Source organism: Scyliorhinus canicula, chromosome 17 (genome assembly GCF_902713615.1).
Source record: "Scyliorhinus canicula chromosome 17, sScyCan1.1, whole genome shotgun sequence".
Taxonomy (NCBI): Eukaryota; Metazoa; Chordata; class Chondrichthyes; order Carcharhiniformes; family Scyliorhinidae; genus Scyliorhinus; species Scyliorhinus canicula.
The window spans coordinates 109,447,395-109,469,609 of record NC_052162.1 but is presented as its reverse complement, the minus strand read 5'-3'; the positions used below and the strand labels follow the sequence as shown (position 1 = coordinate 109,469,609).

The window sequence follows — 22,215 nt, the reverse complement described above, 5'->3', positions numbered from 1 at the left end:
GGAGATCCCAGATCTGTGTAATGCTTCTCATGTGCAATGTGGGAGTTCAGGGACACATCCACTGTCCCTGGCTCCTTCACGTGCAACAAGTGTGTCCAGCTGCAGCTCCTGTTAGATGGCCTGACGGCTCTGGAGCTGCGGATGGAGTCACTTTGGAGCATCCACGATGCTGAGGAAGTCATAGATAGCACTTTTAGCGAGTTGGTCACACCGCAGGGAAAGAGGTCTGAGGGAGATAGGAAATGGGTGACCATCAGACAGAGGAAGAGTAGGAAGGCAGTGCAGGGGTCCCCTGTGGTCATCTCCCTCCAAAACAGGTATACCGTTTTGGGTACTGTTGAGGGAGATGGCACACCAGGGGAAGGCAGCAGTAGCCAGGTTCATGGCACCATGGCTGGCTCTACTGCGCACGAGGGCAGGAAAAAGAGAGGTAAAGCTATAGTGATAGGGGTTTTCATTGTAAGGGGAGTAGACAGACGTTTCTGCGGACACAAACGAGACTCCAGGAAGATATGTTGCCTCACGGGTGAAAGTGTCCTGATGTCTCAGAGCAGCTGCAGGACATTCTAAAGGGGGGCGGGTGAACAGCCAGCTGTCGTGGTGCATATAGGCACCAACGATATAGGTAAAAAATGGGATGAGGTCCTAGATGCTGAATTTAGGGAGTTTGGAGATAAACTAAAAAGGACCTCAAAGGTAGTAATCTCTGGATTTCTACCAGTGCCACATGCTAGTCAGAGTAGGAATGATAGGGTAGGCAGGATGAATGAGTGGTTTGAGAGATGGTGCAGGAGGGAGGGATTCCGATTCTGTATATTGGAACCGGTTCTGGGAGAACTGGGAAGATTACAAATCGGACGGTCTACACCTGGGCAGGACTGGAACGAATGTCCTAGGGGGGGTTGTTTGCCAGTGCCGTTGGGGAGGATTTAAACTAATGTGGCAAGGGGATGGGAACCAATGCGGAAGTTGGAGGGTAGTAAAGAGAGGACAGAAACAAGAGTCAGTAGGAGAAAAGTGGAAGGCAGAGAAATAGATTGAACTGAATTTAATTCAATGCAAGAGGCTGAAAGGAAGTCAGATGAACTCAGGGCATGGATAGGTACATGGGTGGGATATTATATCTATTACTGAAACATGGCTAAAGGTGGGGCAGGACTGACAGCTCAATGTTCTGGGGTACAGATGCTATAGGAAAGATAGAATAGGAGGTAGAGAGGAGGGGGAGTTGCCTTTTGATTAGGGACAGTATCATGGCAGTACAGAGAGAGGATATGTCCGAGGATTCGACCTCCGAGTCTATATTGGTAGAACTGAAAAATAAGAAGAGTGAGATCACTTTGATAGGACTGTACTATACACCTCCAAATAGTCTGCGGGATATTCAGGAGCAAATACGTAAAGAGATTACAGACAGCTGCCGGAAAAATAGGGTGGTATTAGTTGGGGACTTTAACGTTCCCAACATTAACTGGGACAGCCATAGCACGAGGGGTTAGGATGGAGAGAAATTTGTCAAGTATATTCAGGAAGAATTCCTCATTCAATATGTGGATGGCCCGACTAGAGAGGGGGCAAAACATGACCTCCTCTTGCTGAATAAGGAAGGGTAGGTGACGGAAGTGTTAGTGAAGGATTACTTTGGGACCAGTGCCCATAATTCCATTAGTTTGAAGATAGCTATGGAGAATGATAGTTCTGGCAAAATATTAAAATTCTAAATCTAGGTGGGAACTTTCAAAAGTTGATTGGGGGGTGCCTACTTGGAGGCAAGGCAATAGCTGGTAAGGGGGAGTCTTTCAAAAAGGTGTTAACTAGGGTTCAGCGTGAGCACATTCCTCTTAGATTGAAGGGTAAGGTTGGTAGGAGGAGGGAATCCTGAATGACTCGGGATATTGAGGCCATGGTCAAAAGAAAGAAGGAGGCATATGACATGCATAGGCAGCAGGGATCAAGTTGATCCCTTGAAGAGTATAGGGCTTGTAGGAGTAGAGTTAAGAGAGAAATCAGGAAGGCAAAAAGGGGACATGAGATTGTCTTGGCAGATAAGGCAATGGAAAATCCTAAGAGCTTTTACAGATACATAAGGGGTAAAAAGGTGACTAGGGAGGGGGTAAGGCCTCTTAAGGATAAACAATGGCATCTATGTGCAGATCCACAAGGGATAGGAGAGGTCTAAATGAATATTTCTTGTCAGTATTTACTGTTGAGAAAGGCACGGATATCAGGGAAATTGGGAAAATAAAAAGTGATGTCTTGAGGGGTGTAGTTTTACAGAGGAGGTGCTGGAGGTATTAAAGCGCATCAAGATAAATCCCCGGGACCTGATGAAATGTATCCCAGGACGTTGTGGGAGGCTGGGGAGTAAATTGCTGGCCCCCTAGCTGAGATATTTAAATAATCGACAGCCACAGGAGAGTGCCTGAAGATTGGAGGGTGGCAAATGTTGTGCCCTTGTTTAAGAAGGGCTGTAGGGATAAGCCTGGGAACTACAGACCGGTTAGCCGTACTTCTCTGGTGGGTATGTTGTTAGGCGGTATTCTGAGGGACAGGATCTACAGGCATTTAGACAGGCAAAGGCTAATTAGGGAGTCAGCATGGCTTTGTAAGGGGAAAGTGATGTCTCACAAATTTGATTGCGTTTTTTGAAGGGCTAAGAAGGTAGATGAGGGCAGTGCAGTCGACGAAGTGAGGATGGAGACGGGGAAGAGAGCCCTTCAAAATAGCTAACTTGACTTACAAATATTTCAAATAAGAGTTTTACAGCACAACAAAAAGCCCCTTCAGCCCATCATGTCTGCGCCAGCCATCAAGCACGACTCAGGACAGTGTTTCAAAGAGATGACTGATTAATTTGACTTAATCTGGAATGTTATCCTCTAAAACTGAGCCGGCATTCACTACACTCAGCAGAATGAGACCCCAATGAACATGGTTCTGTCTTTGATATGATTCACAGCAAAATCCAATCATTGCGGTTACTTGTGAACTGGCTGGCATTGAGAGTTGTGATGATAACCTCAGTCCATTTCTGCAGTGAGGGCATCTGAACCTTCTCTCACCAGTGTGAATATGTTGATTGGAACATCAGCTCTCCAGAGTCTTTGTAGCATTCCCTGCAGGCTACCCATTCAAAAGGTCACTAATTTCTGTGAATGCGCTGATGTGTTAGCAGGTTGGATGAATCAGTGAATCCCTTCCCACACTCGGAGCAGGTGAATGGCCTCTCCCCAGTGTGCACTCGCTGGTGTGCCTGTAGATGGGATAACTGACTGAATCCCTTCCCACAAATGGGGCAGGCGAATGGTCTCTCTCCAGTGTGAACTCGCTGATGTTTCTTCAGGTCAGATAACTGAATGAATCCTTTCCCACAATCTGAGCAGAAGAACGGCTTCTCACCAGTGTGAATTCGCTGGTGTGTCAGTAGATGGGATAACTGAGTGAATCTCTTCCCACACTTCGAGCAGCTGAACGGCCTTTCCCCAGTGTGAATTCTCTGGTGTGTCAGCAAATTAGTTGATTGCGTGAATCCCTTCCCACACTCGGAGCAGGGGAATGGTCTTTCCCCGGTGTGAAATCGCTGGTGTCTAAGCAGGTCAGACGATATGGTGAATCGTTTCCCACACACTGAGCAGGTGAATGGCCTCTCCCCTGTGTGAAATCGCTGATGTGTCTCCAGGTGGGATAACTGAGTGAACCCCTTTCCGCACTCAGGACAGGTGAATGGTCTCTCCCCAGTGTGACTGCGTTTGTGTTTTGTCAGGTCAGATAATTGGCTGAAACTTTGCCCACACACTGCACTCGTGAATGATTTCTTTCCGCTAATAATGATGCTTTTTCCTTCCATATTCAAAACCTGATGATAGTCAGATTCTGGTGAATTGATTGCCTCTCTTCCCGTCTTGATCAGATATTTGAATTGACCTTGCCAACTGCAAATTCTCTCCTTCTGATATCCTGAAAAATTGATTTAAAACAGAAAAAAAGATAATTAGAGAGAAGTCACAAATACACAATGGCAGCTGGTGAAATTAAACTAAATGAATCAAGTAATTTGTGGACCCGCCCAAGGGAAAAGTGACCATGAGAGCTGCTGGATTGTCTTACAAACCAGAGGGAAAGAGAGAACGAGGGAGGGAGATATAAAGAGAGGTTCCAAAACACAAAACAGCAGGCTTGTTCAACTTACTCATAAGATTATCATAGAATTTACAGTGCAGAAGGAGGCCACTCGGCCCATCGAGTCTGCACTGGCTCTTGGAAAGAGCACCCTACCCGAGGTCAACACCTCCACCCTATCCCTGTAACCCAGTAACCCCACCCAACACTAAGGGCAATTTTGAACACTAAGGGCAATTTATCATGGCCAATCCACCTAACCTGCACACCTTTGGACTGTGGGAGGAAACCGGAGCACCCGGAGGAAACCCACGCACACATGGGGAGGATGTGCAGACTCCACACAGACATTGACCCAAGCCGGAATCGAACCTGTGACCCTGGAGCTGTGAAGCGATTGTGCTATCCACAATGCTACCGTGCTGCCCAAACACCACCAAGATGGTGAAGTGCGACATTTATTTTTTTCCTGATTCATGTGTCCGTAAACAAACTTCAGAAAGAGAAGGTTTGGAAAACATTAAACATGAATTTCAATTAAAAAAAAGGCTGAAAGTTGAAAAGAAACAGCTCAATGAGCAAAAGTGAACAGGGAAGTTATACAGAATCTTTCTGAAGCTCTTGTTAGGTGACAATTTGATAATTGGCTCCAGTTCCCATCACCACACTTTAGAAAGGATGTGAAGGTCCTCGAGAAGGTGCTGAGGGGATTTAGCAGAATAGTTCCAGTAAAGAATGTTATGGGGAGATTTGAATCAGGTGAACAAGATTCAGATATGTTTAAATAAGTTTGACAAAGAAAATCTGTTCCCATCAGCTGATCATACAAGGGTCAGAGACACTCATTTCAGATAATGGATCAAGGGGGATGTGGGAGAGACACGATGAGTGGTAACCACTTGGAACTTGCTGACTCTGAGGGGGTTGAAACGGACACAATTAATGATTTCAGGAGGAAATTGCATAGGCATCTGAGGAAAATAAACTCACAAGGATACAGGAATAGAGCAAAGGATAGGACTGACTGGATTGTACCGGAGAGTTGGCATAGACTGAATACTCTGTGCCATAATGGCTTTATGACACTTTTGTGTAATCTTACCCTGTAATCTAACCCTTGGAGTTCAAATATTACTTGGGTAAATTTGTGCTACACTCCCTTCAAGGCCATCCCATCCTCCCGAATATTTGTTTCCCAGAACTGAACAGAGTTCTCTAGTTGTGGTCGAACCAGTGTTTGAGAATCCCTGTGTTTTTACACTCTTTTTAAAAATAAATTTAGAGTACCCAATTATATATTTTTTCCAATTAAGTGGCAATTAATAATAATAATCTTTATTAATATCACAAGTAGGCATACATTAACACTGCAATGAAGTTGCTGTGAAAATCGCCACAATATGCGCCTGTTCGGGTACACTGAGGGAGAATTCAGAATACCCAATTCACCTAACAAGCACGTCTTTCAGGACTTGTGGGAGGAAAGTGGAGCACCCGGAGGAAACCCACGCAGACATGGGGAGAATGTGCAGACTCCACACAGATAGTGACCAAGTTGGGAATCAAACCCGGGTCCCTGGCATTGTGAAGCAACAGTACTAACCAAGGTGCTGCCATGCCGCCCATAGCGTAGCCAATCCACCTATCCTGCACATCTTTGGGTTGTGGGGGTGAGACCCACGCCAACATGGAGAGATCCTGATTGTACAAAACATTCAGTTATCACATTCCTGAAAGATAAAGCCAACTTTTCACTGAATACAGATGACCCATTGATTTTTAATTCAATGATTGACACTGATGATAGTATTGTGGCAGAGCACATGAACTTCACAGAATTGGATTTCAAGACAATGAATATCAATGCAGCCTCCTCTAGTTTCCAACGGAAAAAGAAGAGCTCCTTAATCTGTTGCATACAGCATATTGAATAAGTTAAAATGCTTGCTTTTAAAAGTTTATTCAGATAACTCCACACGGACAATGATGCGAGGCCAGGATCAAACTTGAGTCCTCAGTGCCGTGAGGCAGCAGTGCTACCCACTGTGCCACCCTATGTTTTTACACTCTCGCTCATACCTGAAACCATCTCCCAGACAGAACAGACAAACCTATTTCCAGCAGGTTCAAAAGCTGATAATCTTACGGTTCTGGTGAACCGAGTGATTCTGAAAAGTTTGATGTGATGTATGGATTGAGTTTTCAATCTGCCAATCCTCATCTTGCAGTTCCCTCTAAGATAAATTTGCAGTGTCTATCATAGAATCCCTCCCGTACATGAGGCCATTCAGCCCATCAAGCCTGCAACAACAAAAGAATCTACACTAAGCCCACTTCCCAGCACTTAGCTCAAAGCCTTGAATGTTACATTTTAAGTGCTCATCCAAGTACTTATTTAAAAATTGTGAGTTTTCCTTCCTCATCTACCCTCCTAGGCAGTGCATTCCAGATTTCCACAACCCTCTGGTTTACAGGGGATTTTTCTCAAAGGCCTTCTACCTTAAAATTATGCTCCCCTTATTACTGACCCTTCAACTAAAGGGAGCAGCTGCTTTCTATTCACCTTGTCCATGCCCCTCATAATCTTATACACCTGAGTCAAGTCCCCTCTCAGCCTTCACTACTCAAAAGGAAACAAACCAAGCTTATCCAGCCTTATTAGATAGCCAGGCAACATCCTGCATCCTCTCTAGTGCAATTTTATCCTTTCTATAGCGCGGTCACCATAACTGATATACCACAGTTGGAGTACTAAGAAGCTGGTTTAGCACAGTGGGCTACAACAGCTGGCTTGTAATGCAGAACAAGACCAGCAGCACAGGTTCAATTCCCGTACCAGCCTCCCCGAACAGACGCCGGAATGTGGTGACTAGGGGCTTTTCACAGTAAGTTCATTGAAGCCTACTTGTTACATTAAGCGATCACTGCTATTTATTAACCAAAGTCTTCCTCAGCTCCAGCATAACCCCACTGCTCTTATAATCTATCCACGCCTGATAAAGGCAAGTGACCCATATGCCTTAACTACCCTATTAAACTGTCCTACCACCTTCCAGGATCTGTGGGCAAGTACCCAAAAATCCTGAATTTTCTAGTGTCCTGCCTTTCATTGAATACTCCCTTATCATAGAATCGTAGAATTTACAGTGCAGAAGGAGGCCATGTGGCCCAACGAGTCTGCATCAGCCCTTGGAAAGAGCACCATATCTAAGCCCATATCTCCACCCTATTCCCTCACCTTCACCCTATCCCCATAACCCTACCTAGCGTTTTTTTGGACACTAACGGCAATTTAGCAGAGCCAGTCCACCTAACCTGCACATTTTTGGAGTGTGGGAGGAAACCGGAGCACCCGGAGGAAACCGACGTAGACACAAGGAGAATGTGCAGACTCTGCACAGACAGTGATACAAGCTGGGAATCGAACCTGGGACCCTGGAGCTGTGAACACTTGTTGTGTTACTCCTGCCAAAGTGCATCACCTCACACTTTTCTGGGTTAAAGTCCATCTGTCACTGATCTGCCCATCTGACCAATTCATCGATATCATCCTGTAACCTGAGACCACCTTCTTCCCCGTCAACCACCCGACAATCTTTGTGCTTTCATTTTAAATGTAAATCTCTTATGTGGGACCTTGTCAAAAGCCTTCTGAAAGTCCAAATATAACACATCCATTGCCTCCTCCGCGTCACCTCTACCAGTTACATCCTCAAAGAAATCCAGCAGATTTGTCAAGCATGATTTCCCCTTCATAAATCTATGCTGACTGTCCGATCCAACCACTGTTTTCTAAATGTTCTACAATAAAATCTTTCATTCTAGAAATTTCCCCACTACCGACGTCAGGCTGACTGGTCTATAATTCCCTGTTTTCCCTCCAACTCCCTTTTTAAATAATGGAGATACATTATTACCCTACAATCTGCAGGAACTGTTCCAGTGTATAGAATCCTGGAAGATGACCACCAATACATCCACTATTTCTTGAGCCACTTCGTTAAGTACTCTGGAATGTAGACTATCAGGCTCTGGGGCTTTTTGCAGCCTTCAAGCCCATCAATTCTACAGCATCATATCTCAACTAATGTTTAAAAATAAATTTAGAGTACCCAATTCATTTTTTTCCAATTAAGGGGCAATTTAGCGTGGCCAATCCACCTAGCTTGCACATTTTTGGGTCGTGGACGCGAAACCCACGCAAACACGGGGAGAATGTGTAAACTCCACACGGACAGTGACCCAGAGCCGGTATCGCACCTGGGACCTCGGCTCCGTGAGGCCACAGTGCTAACCCACTGCAATGCCCTATTTCTCCACTAATATTGATCTCTTTCGGTTCCCTCTCTCCTAAATCCTGCGTTCCCCAACATTTCTGGTATCTGCTTGTCCTAATTTTTGAAGACACAACCAAAGTATTTGTTTAGTCGCTCGACTATTTCTTTGTCCCCTATTATACATTCCCCTGTTTCTGACTGGAAGGGACCTGCATTTGTCTTCACCAATCTTTTTCTCTTCATGTACTGATAGAAACATTGAGTTAGTTTTCATGTTCCCTGCAAGGTTACTCTCGCACTCTATTTTCCCCTTCTTAATTAATCCCTTGCTGAATTCTAAACTGCTCTCAATCCTCAGATCTGTTATTTTTCTTGGCCAATGTTTATGCTTCTTCCTTGGTTTCAATACTATCTCTCAATTCCCTTGTAAGCCATGGATTGGCCACCTTTCCAGTTTTACTTTTGTGCCAGAGAAGAATAAATAATTGTTGCACTTCCCCATGTGCTCCTTGAATGTTTGCTATTGCCTATCCACTGTTATCCCTTCAAATGATGTTCCCGAATCGATCAAAGCCAACCCTACCTCATACAATCGGAGTTTCCTTCATTAAGATTCAGGACCGTAGTCTCAGAATCAAATACTTCACTCTCCATCTTTATGAAAAATTCGATCATATTATGGTCGCTCATCCCCAAGTGGTCTTGAACAACTAGACTTCCAATGATTCCATTCTCATTACACAGTACCCAGTCTAGGATGGCTTGTTTTTCTATTTGGTTTCTCAATGTATTGGTCCAGAAAACCATTACATATTCACTCCAGGAATTGCTCCTGTACGGTATTTTGATTTGCTTTGCCCAACTTGATTTGCCCAATCTATTGTTGACATCGAAGAGGAGGAGCTATTCGGTCTTTTAAGAAATATTAAAGTAGATAAGTCTCCTGGGCAGGATGGGATTTACCCCAGAATACGGAGGTAAGCAAGGTAGGAAATGCTGGGGCCTTGACTGACATCTTTGTATCCTCATTGACTTGGGGCGAGGTCCCAGGAGGATTGGAGAGTAACTAATGTGGTACCGCTGTTTAAGAAAGGGAGCAGGGATAATTCAGGAAACTGTAGGCTGGTAAGCCTCACATCAGTAGTCAGTAAATTATTGAAGAGAATTCTCAGGTACAGGATTTATACCCATTTGGAAACAAATGGACTTATTAACGGTCGGCAGCATGGTTTTGTGAAATGGAGGTCGTGCCTCATAACTTGATCGAGTTTTCTGAGAAGAAGGTGACAAAGATGTTTGATGAGGGGAGGGCAGCGGATGCTGTTTACGTGGACTTAAAGCTTTTGACAAGGTGCTCATGGCAAACTGGCAAAGGTGAAATCACATGGGATCAGAGGTGAGGTGGTAAGATGGGTACAGAACTGGCTCGGTCACAGAAGGCAAAATTCCCCATAGTCAGAGCTAATAACTTTCCTCACGATTGCTTTAATTTCCTCTTTAACCAGGACACAAACTCCACCGACTTTTCCCTTTTGTCTGTCCTTCCTCAATAACAAATACCCCTGCACATTCAGTTTCCATATCTGGTCATCCTGCAGACATGTCTTCCAGAGTGTGATGGAAAACAGCAGGCTCCTATGCATGGCAGTATACCTGGATGGTGTTCTGATTACGGGCACGCCTGGCCGAGGTCCTCCGGTTATTTGAGGAGGCTGGCATTCACCTCTGAAGAGAGAAGTGCATTTTCAACTTACCTAGGTGACCCCGTGGACTGTCATGGATTGCATCCCATGGAGGAGAAGGTATAGGTGATCCGGCAGGCCCCTGTACCCAGCGGGCTGACGGAACTTCGTTCATTTTCAGGCCGAGTGAACTATTATGAGAAATTTATCGCCAACTTGGCCAAGCTATTAGCCCTCCCTCCACCATCTGTTTAAAAAAGGGGCACCCTTGGAAATGGGCCGAGGCAGAGGACACAGCCTTTGCAAGGGCAAGGCAACAACTGTTGTCCTCAAAACTGCTGACCCACTTCAACCCATCCAAAAAACTATTGCTGGCACGCAATGCTTCGCCCTATATGGTTTGGGATGTCCATTCCCACCAAATGGACAATGGGTCGAAGCGCCCCATTACATTCATATCACAGATACTTGCTGACGCTGTGAAGAATTATGCTCAGAACAAAAAGGAAGGGTTGGCCGTGGTTTTTGGGGTGATACATTTTCACTCATATGTCTACAGACATCCGTTCACCGTCTTCCTGGACCACAAATCTTGACTCGGTTTGTTTAAGGAGGACCGGGCAATTTCCTCCCCATAGCCTCTGCTAGGATTCAGCGATGGACACTGTTATCAGTAGCATTCAAGTATGTGCTGGAGCAAGATTTCCCATGCTGATGCACTGAGCCACCTTCTCCTCCCTACCAGGCCACCCACATTGGCATTGGCCAATGAGATCATCGCATCCCTCCATTTTATGGACTCCCTGCTGGTAACGGCATCTCACATGCGAAGCTGGATCCAGATAGACCCGCAGATGTCCCGCATCAAACACATCATACTGTATGGAGTTCTGCCAGGCAATTTGAAGGCATATGCTTCCAAGATACATTATTGAGGATGACATGATCTTGTGCGGAACATGAGTGGTAGTTCAGGAGCGAGGGCGTGGTCCACTCTTGCAAGACCTCGACAATTGACTCACTGGGGTGTGAAAGATGAAGATGCTGACCCGCAGTTATGTATGGTGGCTTGAGATTGACACAGACATAGAAAACTTGGCCCAATGTTGCACACCATGCCAGGAGCACCAAAAACTCTCAACAGCAGTGCAGCTCCACCTATGGGAGTGGCCAGGTCGACCGTGAACCCGCCTCCATATCGACTTTGCTGGACCTTCCCAGGGGGCAATGTTCCTTCACGTCGTGAACACTCACTAAAAGTGGATGGAAGTCAACAGGATGCAGCCAACGACCACGCGGGCCGCTGTCGATAGGTTGCGTCAAATATTCAGCACACATGGGGTGTGTGCTCTGGATGAAGAACCAGATCTCGAGTTCCTGGGAGACTCGACAGGCACACTTCTTCTCGTTACCGGACGGCACCACACGTCACAACAGGAGTCGCAGGGGCTGAGTTGTTGATGGGTGGCCTCCTTACCTGTCTAGGTTTGGTTATCCCAGGCATTGGAGGGAGTCTGCCGTGGGTAGGAGGGAACATAGGCGGATGCAGGCTGGCATACGCTGTTGCACAAGTTCGCCCACGGTGATCTCATGCACGTCCAGAATTTCTGCAAAGGGTACGCATGGATCCCACGTGTCGTGTGGCCGCAAACTGCACTGGTTTTGTATAGGGTATGGGCACAGGGCCGTGAGTCCAATCGGCAGGTTGACCATCTCCAATGCCATGCTGCCGACGTGCCAGACCCAGTTTCAGAATCCTTGATCCAGAACCCTTTCCCGCCTTCGCCAATGCTTTCTCCACTGCTCCCGGTAGTGTCATCTGACGAGAGTCTGAACGCTGAGGTCGAAGGCACTTTGATGCCGGATGATGTCCCACCCAGCTCCGACTCAGAATCTGACATGAATGTGTTGCGCCGATGGAAGCCCGTGCCAGGTCCCACAAATGAGCCAGTCCAGCCCAAGCGATGCTTGCAAAAACGCCACTCTCTGGTCAGGTATACAACTCCACGTACGATAGATAGCGCCCGAAAGCCATCCCTGGGCTAAGAAGCCAAGAGACTTTTCGTGTTAGCCTACTGACACGGGCGTCACCCTAGATTTGGTGTGGGGGGTGGGGGGGGTAAGAGTGTTATAAGCCCCACGGAAGTCAAGGAATAAAGACAGTCCAATTCCCCGTGACCTTCACAGAATATAAACATCCCGGTAACTGGGGCGAAGTTTCACCTTAACAAGGGATACCCACACTAGTATTAAAAAAAACTGACCTGGGTGTAGGTTGAGGATGCAGACCCTTCAGGGAGTGGAGTATTTGATTATTACTAATAAATCTTTTTCATCATTTTCTCCCTGCTGTTTCACTGCTGTGGCAGATTCAACAAGAATTTGTTAATCTAATCTTACCCATCCGTGCTTTTTCATGCCCCTCTTTGCTCTCCTAATTGTTTTTTTGAGTTCCCCCTGAACTTTCTTTTTCTTAAAAATAATTTTTATTGAAAAGTTTTTGAATTTATACAACATCAAACCATACTAAAATACCAACAATAACAATAATGACAACAATCATGAACCTTCGCCCCTCCTCAATGAACAACCCAACATATTAACAACAACAACTGCCACCGTTTATAGAACCTTGTACTGATTCTCTCAGGGCAAATTTGACCCTTTCCAGCTTTATAAATCCCACCATGTCATTGACCCAGGTCTCCACACTTGGGGGCCTCGCATCCTTCCACTGCAGCAAGATCCTCCGCCGGGCTACTAGGGACGCAAAGGCCAGGACACCGGCCTCTTTCGCCTCCTGCACTCCCGGCTCCACCGCAACTCCGAAAATCGCGAGTCCCCACCCTGGTTTGACCCTGGATCCAACCACCCTCGACACCGTCCCCGCCACCCCCTTCCAGAATTCTTCCAGTGCTGGGCATGCCAAGAACGTATGGACATGATTCGCTGGACTCCCCGAACATCTGGTGCACCTGTCCTCACCCCCAAAGAACCTACTCATCGTAGTCCCGGACATGTGGACCCGGTGCAGCACCTTAAATTGGATGAGACTAAGCCTCGCACATGAAGAGGAAGAGTTGACTCTTTCCAAGGCATCCGCCCAAGTCCCGTCCTCTATCTGCTCCCCAAGTTCCCCCTCCCATTTAGCCTTCAGCTCCTCCACTGACGACTCCTCCACCTCCTGCATTACCTTATAGATGTCAGACACCTTTCCCTCTCCGACCCACACCCCCGAAAGCACTCTGTCCATCGTCCCCCGCAAGGGCAGCAAAGGGAATCCCTCTACCTGTCGCCTAGCAAACGCCTTTACCTGCAAGTATCTGAACATGTTCCCTTGGGGAAGCCCAAATTTATCTTCCAATTCCCCCAGGCCCGCAAACCTCCCTCAATTAACTGATGCCCACCCTTTGCCACCCCCTAAATCCCCCATCCTTGTTCCCCGGGATGAACCGATGATTGCCACCCAATGGAGCCTCCATCGAGCCCCCTGTTTCTCCCCTATGCCATCTCCACTGTCCCCAGATTCTTAGGGTCGCCGCCACCACCGGGCTCGTGGTATACCTCTTAGGGGAGAGCGGCAACGGCGGCGTTCCCATGGCACCCAGGCTCGTACCTCTACATGACGCCATCTCCATTCTTTTCCACGCCGCCCCTCCATCACCCATTTACGCACCATTGACACATTGGCCGCCCAATAGTACCCCAAAAGGTTGGGCAGCGCCAGCCCGCCTCTATCCCTCCCTCGCTCCAGGAAAACACTCATCACTCTCGGAGTCCCATGTGCCCACACAAAGCTCAAAATACTGCTAGTCACTCTCCTAAAGAAGGCCGTGGGGATGAAGATGGGCAGGCACTGAAAGAGGAACAAGAACCTCGGAAGCACCGTCATTTTGACGGACTGCACCCTCCCCGCCAACGATAATGGCAGCATGTCCCACCTCTTGAACTCCTCCTCCATCTGATCTACAAGCCTGGTGAAATTATGTTTCTGAAGAGTCCCCCAGTCCCTGGCCACCTGCACCCCCAGGTACCTAAAACTCTCCCCTGCCCGCCTCAGCGGGAGCCTACCAATTCCTTCCTCCTGGTCTCCAGGGTGCACCACAAACACCTCACTCTTGCCTAAATTTAGTTTATAACCTGAAAAAGTCCCAAACTCAGCTAGCAGCTCCATCACCCCCGGCATCCCTCCCACCGGGTCCACCACATACAGTAGCAGGTCATCAGCGTACAACGACACCCTATGTTCCTCCCCACCTCACACCAAACCTCTCCACCTCTCTGAATCCCTCAACGCCATCGCCAGCGGCTCGATTGCCAATGCAAACAACAAGGGGGACAGGGGGCAACCCTGCCTGGTCCTTCGGTAAAGCCGGAAGTACTCCGACCTCCTCCCATTCGTGGCCACGCACGTCATCGGGGCCTCATATAGCAGCCTCACCCATCTAATAAACCCTTCACCAAATCCAAACCTCCCCAACAACTCCCATAAGTACCCCCACTCCACTCTATCGAAGGTCCTCGTGTACAACCCCTGGCACACAGTCCTCTATCCTGGTGGCCAGGATTTTTGCCAGCACCTTTGCATCTACGTTGAGGAGAGATATGGGCCTGTATGAACCACACTGCTGGGGGTCCTTGTCCCTTTTTAAGATTAACAAGATCAGCGCCCGCGACATTGTCGGGGGCAAAGTCCCCCCTTCCCACGCTTCATTAAGTGTCCGCACCAGCAAGGGGCCCACTAGGTCCACAAACTTTTTATAAAATTCCACCGGGAACCCATCCGGCCCTGGTGCCTTCCCTGACTGCATCTGCCCGATCCCCTTAACTAGCTCCTCCAGCTCAATCGGCGCCCCCAACCCCTCCACCTGCTCCTCCTGCACCTTCGGTAAAGAAAGCCCGTCGAGAAACCTCTCCATTCCCCTCCTCTCCACCGTTGGCTCCGACCGGTACAGTTCCCCGTAAAAGCCCTTGAAGACCTCATTCACCTCTACTCCCTTCCGCTCCACATTCCCACTCTTGTCTCTCACTCCAGCAATTTCCTTAGCCGCATCCCGCTTGCGGAGCTGATGAGCCAGCATCCTACTCGACTTTTCACCATGTTCATACACTGCCCCTTGTGCCTTCCTCCACTGTGCCTCCGCCTTTCTTGTGGTCAGCAAATCAAATTTAGCCTGCAGGCTGCGCCTCTCCCCCAACAGTCCCTCCTCTGGTGCCTCTACGTACCTCCTGTCTACCTCCGGCATCTTTCCCACCAGTCTAGCCCTCTCACTCCTCTCCCTTTGTGCCCGGATGGATATCAGCTCCCCACGAATCACTACCTTCAGGGCTTCCCAGACCACCCCCACCTGAACCTCCCCCGTATCATTCACCTCGAGGTACCCCTCAATACTTGCCCGGACCCTCCTACACACCTCCTCCTCCGCCAACAACCCCACATCCAACCGCCACAACGGGCGCTGGTCCCGCACCTCCCCCATCTCCAACTCTATCCAATGCGGAGCGTGGTCGGAGATTGCAATGGCCGAATACTTGGCCTCCTCCACTCTCGGAATCAGTCCCCTACTCACCACGAAGAAGTCGATCTGAGAGTAGACCCAATGTACGTGGGAGAAGAAAGAGTACTCCCGTGCCCTCGGCCTCACAAACCTCCATGGATCCACCCCACCCATCTGGTCCATAAACCCTCTCAGTACCTTGGCCGCCGCCGGCCTCCTACCCGTCCTAGAGCTGGACCGATCCAGTGAAGGATCCAACACCATATTGAAGACCCCCCATGATCAGACCTCCCGCCTCTAGAGCCCCCCCCCGCACTTTCTATACACCACGAGAGCTTCTCGAGATTTGCTCCCTTTGTACCAGTTAAAAGCCTCTCTTCCTTCCTATTCAGTCCTGAATAATTCCAGACATCCAGGGTTCTCTGGACTTGTTGCTCTTCCATTTTACCCTGAAGGGAACATTGTGGACCTGTACTCTCACCAGTTCCATTTTGAACGGGCCCCACAGCTCTGCTACAGATTTTCCCAGAAATATCTGTTCCCGGTCTACTATGACCAGACCCACCCCCCACAATCCAAAACACCTTTTTTGCAGGCCAAATTAACATTCAAACCCTCCACCACTGACAAACAGCGGCATCCGTGTGTACCATCGACAAGATGCACTGCAGTAACTCGCTAATGTTCCTTAGACAGCACCTTCCAGATTCGCGACCACTACCATCTAGAAGGAAAACATAGAACATAGAACAGTACAGCACAGAACAGGCCCTTCAGCCCTCGATGTTGTGCCGAGCCATGGTCACTCTACTCAAACCCACGTATCCTCCCTATACCCGTAACCCAACAACCCCCCCCTTAACCTTACTTTTTAGGACACTACGGGCAATTTAGCATAGCCAATCCACCTAACCCGCACATCTTTGGACTGTGGGAGGAAACCGGAGCACCCGGAAGAAACCCACTCACACACGGGGAGGACGTGCAGACTCCGCACAGACAGTGACCCAGCCAGGAATCGAACCTGGGACCCTGGAGCTGTGAAGCATTTATGCTAACCACCATGCTAACGTGCTGCCCTAAGAGCAGCAGATACCTGGGAAACACACCGCCTTGAGGTTCCCCTCCAAGTCACCCACCACCCTGACAAGGAAATACATTGTCATTCCTTCACTGACGCTGGGGCAAACCCCCGGAACTCCCTCCGTAACAGCACAGTGGGTATACCTACACCCCAGGGATTTCAGCGGTTCAAGAAGGCAACTCACAACCACCTTCTGAATGGCAACTAGAGATTATCAATAAATGCTGGTCGAACCAGTGATGCCCACATCCCGTAAATTAATTTTTAAAAACTTATCCCTTTCCATGACAAATCACCAAAATGCTCCCCAAGTGCTACAATTGTCCAGCTTCGTTCTCCAGAACTAGGTCGAGCACTGCATCATCCCTTAGTGGACCTACGACATGTTGATATAAAAAGTTCACTTGCATACATTTCAAGAAATCTGCTCCCTCTAATCCCTTTACAATGACTATCCCAATTAATGTTGGGAAAGTTGAAATCCCCGAAAATAATTACTCTATTGTTTTTACACACATCAGTGAATTGTCTGCATATCATCTCCTCTATTGTCCTCTGACTATTTGGTGGTCTATAACAGGCATTGTCAAACTCGGGGGCACGACCCGTGGGTGGGTCGCGGGTGGGTGTCAAGAGAGTTGCGGAGCCGTCCGTTGTGGCGCTCTCGATTGTGCAAATCCGCGCACAACAGCCGGCTTTTAATAATGCGGGCTGAAAGCGTCCTTCAAAATGGCCAAGAACAGATAAAAAATATTCGGCCGCACTGGGCATGCGTGCTCGATCATCGGTGCGCATGTGAAAAACTATGCGTCTGCGCACCGATGATCAGGAACGCATACGCAGTGCGGCCACATTTTTGTTTTTAACATGGTCGCAGCCTTATTTTTCAAGTTCGAGGGGCCAAAGGGACCATTGGGGCCGAAGGGACCCAAAACCATTTCCCTCATTTTTGTCAGCAACAAACAATGGTGGGTCGCAAAGGCCGGCCGGCATGGGTCACGAAGGCCGGCCGGCATGGGTCACGAAGGTCGGCCGGGTTGGGTCACGAAGGTTGGCTGCTTGGTAAAAATGGGTCCCCGGAAAAAAAGTTCAAAAAACACTGGTCTATAATACACTCCAAGCAGTGTGACTTCTCTCTTTTTATTCATAAGGTCTACTCACAAAGCCTCATTACAAGGTCCTTCCAAGACAGCGTCCCTCCTTACTGCAGGAACAGATTCCTTAATTGACACCACCTCCTCTTTTACACCCTCTCCTGTCCTGCTGAAAGATCATATACCCCGAATGTTCACCTGCCAGTCCTGCCCCTCCTCAGCAATCTCTCTGTGATGACTACAACAGATTTGCAATCCACGCTCGTACCCATGACACTCCTTGCATTACAGGTCATCCAGCCTCGCCTTACTCCCTTCAAACTCAACACTCTGTGTCCATATTTCATTGACTGTGTCCCCTCCTCTTCCCGAACTAATTTAAATCCCTCCCAACACCACCAGCAAATCCGTCTGTGAGGATGCAGTAGTAATATATTATTATGATTAGCAAACCCACCTGCGAGGATATGGATCACATTCTGGTTCAGATACAGACTGTCCTGCTTCTACAGGTCCCACCATCCCCAGAAACAATCCCTTGGATCTTACCCCCTTGCTGCTGCGCAACTTTTTGAGCCAAGCATTCATCTATCTGACCTTTCTCTCATTTCTGCACTCACCAGCACCAAGAGTAAATCCAGAGACTACAACCTTTCAGATCCTGCTCTTTAGTCTATTGCCTAGCTGCCTAAATTCTTGCTGCAGGACCTCATCGCTCATTCACGCTCCTGCTACAGGCACCACTTTTGACATCCCTGACCCTGGCACCACTGAGAAACCTTGTAGTGCATGCTCACAGATCTGAATTTGAAGTGATGTAACCTGACCAGTTGTTGGAAAACGAGATTAAAATATGTATTTTCTCCTGATTGGCCGGAGTAGACATGATCGGTTAAAGGCCTCTTTCTGCACTGTAAACCTTCTTTGAATCTAAGATTGAAAAAAATAGCCCCGAATAAACATGGCGGCCGCGCAGACGCTTTGGTGCACATGATCCACACAACATGGTTGTCACGCATGCGCCTGCTGCAAGATGTCTTTTGAAAACATGGCATCCGTGAACTCGGTTTGTAACTGTGAATAAAAACTGTACCCTGCCCAGTGTAAACGGAAGACAGGAAGCTATTTTTCGAGATTTCTAGTTCAAACTTCTCCGCTCACCCGCCGCATATATAACTCTCTCCGTTCCGCCATTTTAATCCACGGACCGACTCTGCATCATATCTTCGCTGCTTCACCATTACTCACACTGCGCATGATCCATTTCCAGTTTAACCCGGCCCCGTCCCTCGCTCACTCTGCTTGGAGGTTCATCCTCTCCTACTTGGTCTTCCAGGACCGCCCACTCTCTCCCCCTATTGGTCCGGGGCCGCCGTCAATCAGCCGGGCATTGTGACGCTTTCAATTGGTGAGAGTGGCCACAGACTTGCTGATTATTCATGATGTGGAGATGCTGGCGTTGGACTGGGGTAGGCACAGAAAGAAATCTCACAACACCAGGTTAAAATTCAACAGGTTTATTTTGAATCAAGAGTTTTTGGAGCATAGCTCCTTCACGTCCCGCCGGAACCCAGCAACCTCCCCAGCCGGACAGCGCCTTGTTGTCGGGTGCTGCACACAGTGATGCTTCTGCGCAGGCCCTGGAGGGTGGCGGAGGTGAAGCATGCGACCCAGGGCCGCAGGGTACATGCTCCGGCCACAGCCTTGGGGTTGAGCATCGAGTACAGCGGCGCCAGTGTGAGGAAATGAAATGAAAATCGCTTATTGTCACAGGCAGGCTTCAAATGATGTTACTGTGAAAAGAGCCTAGTCTCCACATTCCGGCACCTGTTCGGGGAGGCTGGTACGGGAATTGAACCGTGCTGCTGGCAAGAGGTGACTTAATTGAGGCATACAAGATGATCAGAGGATTAAATAGGGTGGACATTGAGAGCCTTTTTCCTCGGATGATGTCCAACACGAGGGGACATAGCTTTAAACTGAGGGGAGATAGATATAGGACAGATGTCAGAGGTAGGTTCTTTACTCAGAGAGTAGTAAGGGCGTGGAATGCCCTGCCTGCAACAGTAGTGGACTCGCCAACACTAAATGCGTTCAAATGGTCATTGGATAGGCATATGGGCGATAAGGGAATAGTGTAGAGGGACTTTAGAGGGGTTTCACAGGACAGCGCAACATTGAGGGCCGAAGGGCCTGTACTGCGCTGTAATGTTCTATGTTCTATGTCTTGGTCTGCTTTCAAAGCCAGCGATTTGGCCCTGTGCTAAACCAGCCCCTCATAGAATGGAGGTCTTCGCAGCGCATGCACCCTGTAAACGGCAACACTCCAAGGAGGGGGAGACAACCATCAACCCCCCCCCCTCTCCAGGTGAGGAGTGGGTGACACCTCAATTCATCACCCTTGTCCTTACGCCCAGCAAACAAAACTTTGAGCTGTCATAACAGCCTGAGGAGGAGCCCGTGAGGAATCCGCCTATCGATGATCCTGGCGGTGGGATCAAGGCAGGCTCAGGGTTTGTCTCTAGGTCCGTGCCACCCACCACACTCGCTGTGGCGGGGTACTCGGGCCAAGCAGTGACGACTGCAGTGACATGGTGCTGTCAGTGCAGACTGCAGTGACATTATGCTGTCAGTGCAGATTGCAGTGCCATTGTGCTGTTAGTGCAGACTGCAGTGCCATGGTGCTGTCAGTGCAGACTGCAGTGACATTATGCTGTCAGTGCAGACTGCAGTGACATGGTGCTGTCAGTGCAGACTGCAGTGACATGGTGCTGTCAGTGCAGACTGCAGTGACATTGTGCTGTCAGTGCAGACTGCAGTGACATGGTGCTGTCAGTGCAGACTGCAGTGACATGGTGCTGTCAGTGCAGACTGCAGTGCCATTGTGCTGTCAGTGCAGACTGCAGTGCCATTGTGCTGTCAGTGCAGATTGCAGTGCCATTGTGCTGTCAGTGCAGACTGCAGTGCCATTGTGCTGTCAGTGCAGATTGCAGTGCCATTGTGCTGTCAGTGCAGACTGCAGTGCCATTGTGCTGTCAGTGCAGACTGCAGTGCCATTGTGCTGTTAGTGCAGATTGCAGTGCTATTGTGCTGTCAGTGCAGACTGCAGTGTCATTGTGCTGTCAGTGCAGACTGCAGTGCCATGGTGCTGTCAGTGCAGACTGCCGTGCCATGGTGCTGTCAGTGCAGACTGCCGTGCCATTGTGCTGTTAGTGCAGACTGCAGTGACATGGTGCTGTCAGTGCAGACTGCAGTGCCATTGTGCTGTCAGTGCAGACTGCAGTGCCATTGTGCTGTTAGTGCAGACTGCAGTGACATGGTGCTGAGGGAAGTGGGGCTGGTCAAGGTGAAGGATTTGTATTTGGAGGAAGGGTTCGCCAGTCTGGAGGAGCTAAGGGAGAGGGTAGAGCTGCCAAGGGGTAGCGAGTTCAGGTATCTACAGGTTAGGGACTTTGCACGAAAGGAAAGTGGTTGCGGGAGCAGGGAGGTGAGCGGGTGGTGAAGATTAAGGAGAAATGGGAAGCGGAGTTGGGAATCTAGATCAATTGAGGAGTATGGAGTGAGGCATTGCGAAGTGTAAACGGGACCTCCTCTTGTGCAAGGATAGCCATGATGTGGAGATGCCGGCGTTGGACTGGGGTGAGCACAGTAAGAAGTCTTACAACACCAGGTTAAAGTCCAACAGGTTTGTTTCAAACACGAGCTTTCGGAGCACGGCTCCTTCTTCAGGTGAATGGAAAGGCTTGTTCCAGAAATGTTTATATAGACACAGTCAGAGATGCCCCGGAATGCGAGCACCTGCAGGCAATCAAATCATCAAAGATGCAGAGAGAGAGGTAACTCCAGGTTAAAGAGGTGTGAATTGTCCCAAGCCAGTTCAGTCGGTAGGCCTCTGCAAGTCCAGGCTTGTTGGTGGGGGCCGAATGTAATGCGACATGAATCCCAGATCCCGGTTGAGTCCGCATTCATGCGTGCGGAACTTAGCTATAAGTTTTTGCTCAGCAATTTTGCGTTGTCGCGTCTCCTGAAGGCCTCCTTGTAGAATGCTGACCCGGAGATCAGAGGCTGAATGTCCTTGACTGCTGAAGTGTTCCCCAACTGGAAGGGAACAGTCCTGCCTGTTGATAGTCGAACGATGCCCGTTTATTCGTTGTCGCAGTGTCTGCATGGTCTCGCCAATGTACCACGCTTCGGGACATCCTTTCCTGCAGTGGACACCACTGACAGAGTACCCTTCGTCGTCCAGTACTTTCCTGGGGCGGAGAAACTACGACATCTTCTTCGCAGCCTCCAACACATCATCAGCGAGGATGGACATCTTGCCAAGGTCATCCCCACACCCCCACTACTGGCCTTCAAACAACCGCGCAACCTCAAACAAACCATTGTTTGCAGCAAATTACCCAGCCTTCAGAACAGCAACCACAACACCACAAAACCCTGCCAGGGTAATCTCTGCAA

At 48.7% G+C, this 22,215-nt stretch overlaps 1 protein-coding gene across 4 annotated transcripts; it reads right to left on the bottom strand.

Annotated features, from left to right (window-relative positions):
- Positions 1 to 2,385: 2,385 nt before the first annotated feature.
- Positions 2,386 to 18,929, bottom strand: LOC119952301 (gastrula zinc finger protein XlCGF8.2DB-like). 4 transcript variants are annotated; one of them, XM_038775943.1, is made up of 3 exons: positions 18,848 to 18,929; positions 5,723 to 5,817; positions 2,386 to 3,957 (listed from the first exon to the last, which is right to left on the bottom strand). In XM_038775943.1, exons 2-3 carry the CDS (start codon positions 5,772 to 5,774, stop codon positions 3,143 to 3,145), a joined length of 867 nt encoding a protein of 288 aa, XP_038631871.1. In that variant the 5' UTR covers positions 5,775 to 5,817; positions 18,848 to 18,929; the 3' UTR covers positions 2,386 to 3,142. The 4 variants fall into 4 exon arrangements, with proteins under 4 accessions (XP_038631871.1, XP_038631869.1, XP_038631870.1 ...); XM_038775941.1 differs by lacking the exon at positions 18,848 to 18,929 and adding an exon at positions 18,552 to 18,815; XM_038775942.1 differs by lacking the exon at positions 18,848 to 18,929 and adding an exon at positions 17,822 to 18,811.
- Between the last annotated feature and the right edge of the window lie 3,286 nt (positions 18,930 to 22,215).

What these genes read in the sequence shown, in the direction of transcription:
- LOC119952301 (XM_038775940.1), bottom strand. Translation starts at nt 18,809, where the DNA reads ATGCCATGTTTTCAAAAGACATCTTGCAGCAGGCGCATGCGTGACAAC. An exon ending in GTTTTCCAACAACTGGTCAG is followed by an intron (nt 5,818 to 18,576) that starts GTTACATCACTT and finishes TTGTACAATCAG; the next exon opens with GATCTCTCCATGTTGGCGTG. An exon ending in GGCGGCATGGCAGCACCTTG is followed by an intron (nt 3,958 to 5,722) that starts GTTAGTACTGTT and finishes TCAATTTTTCAG; the next exon opens with GATATCAGAAGGAGAGAATT.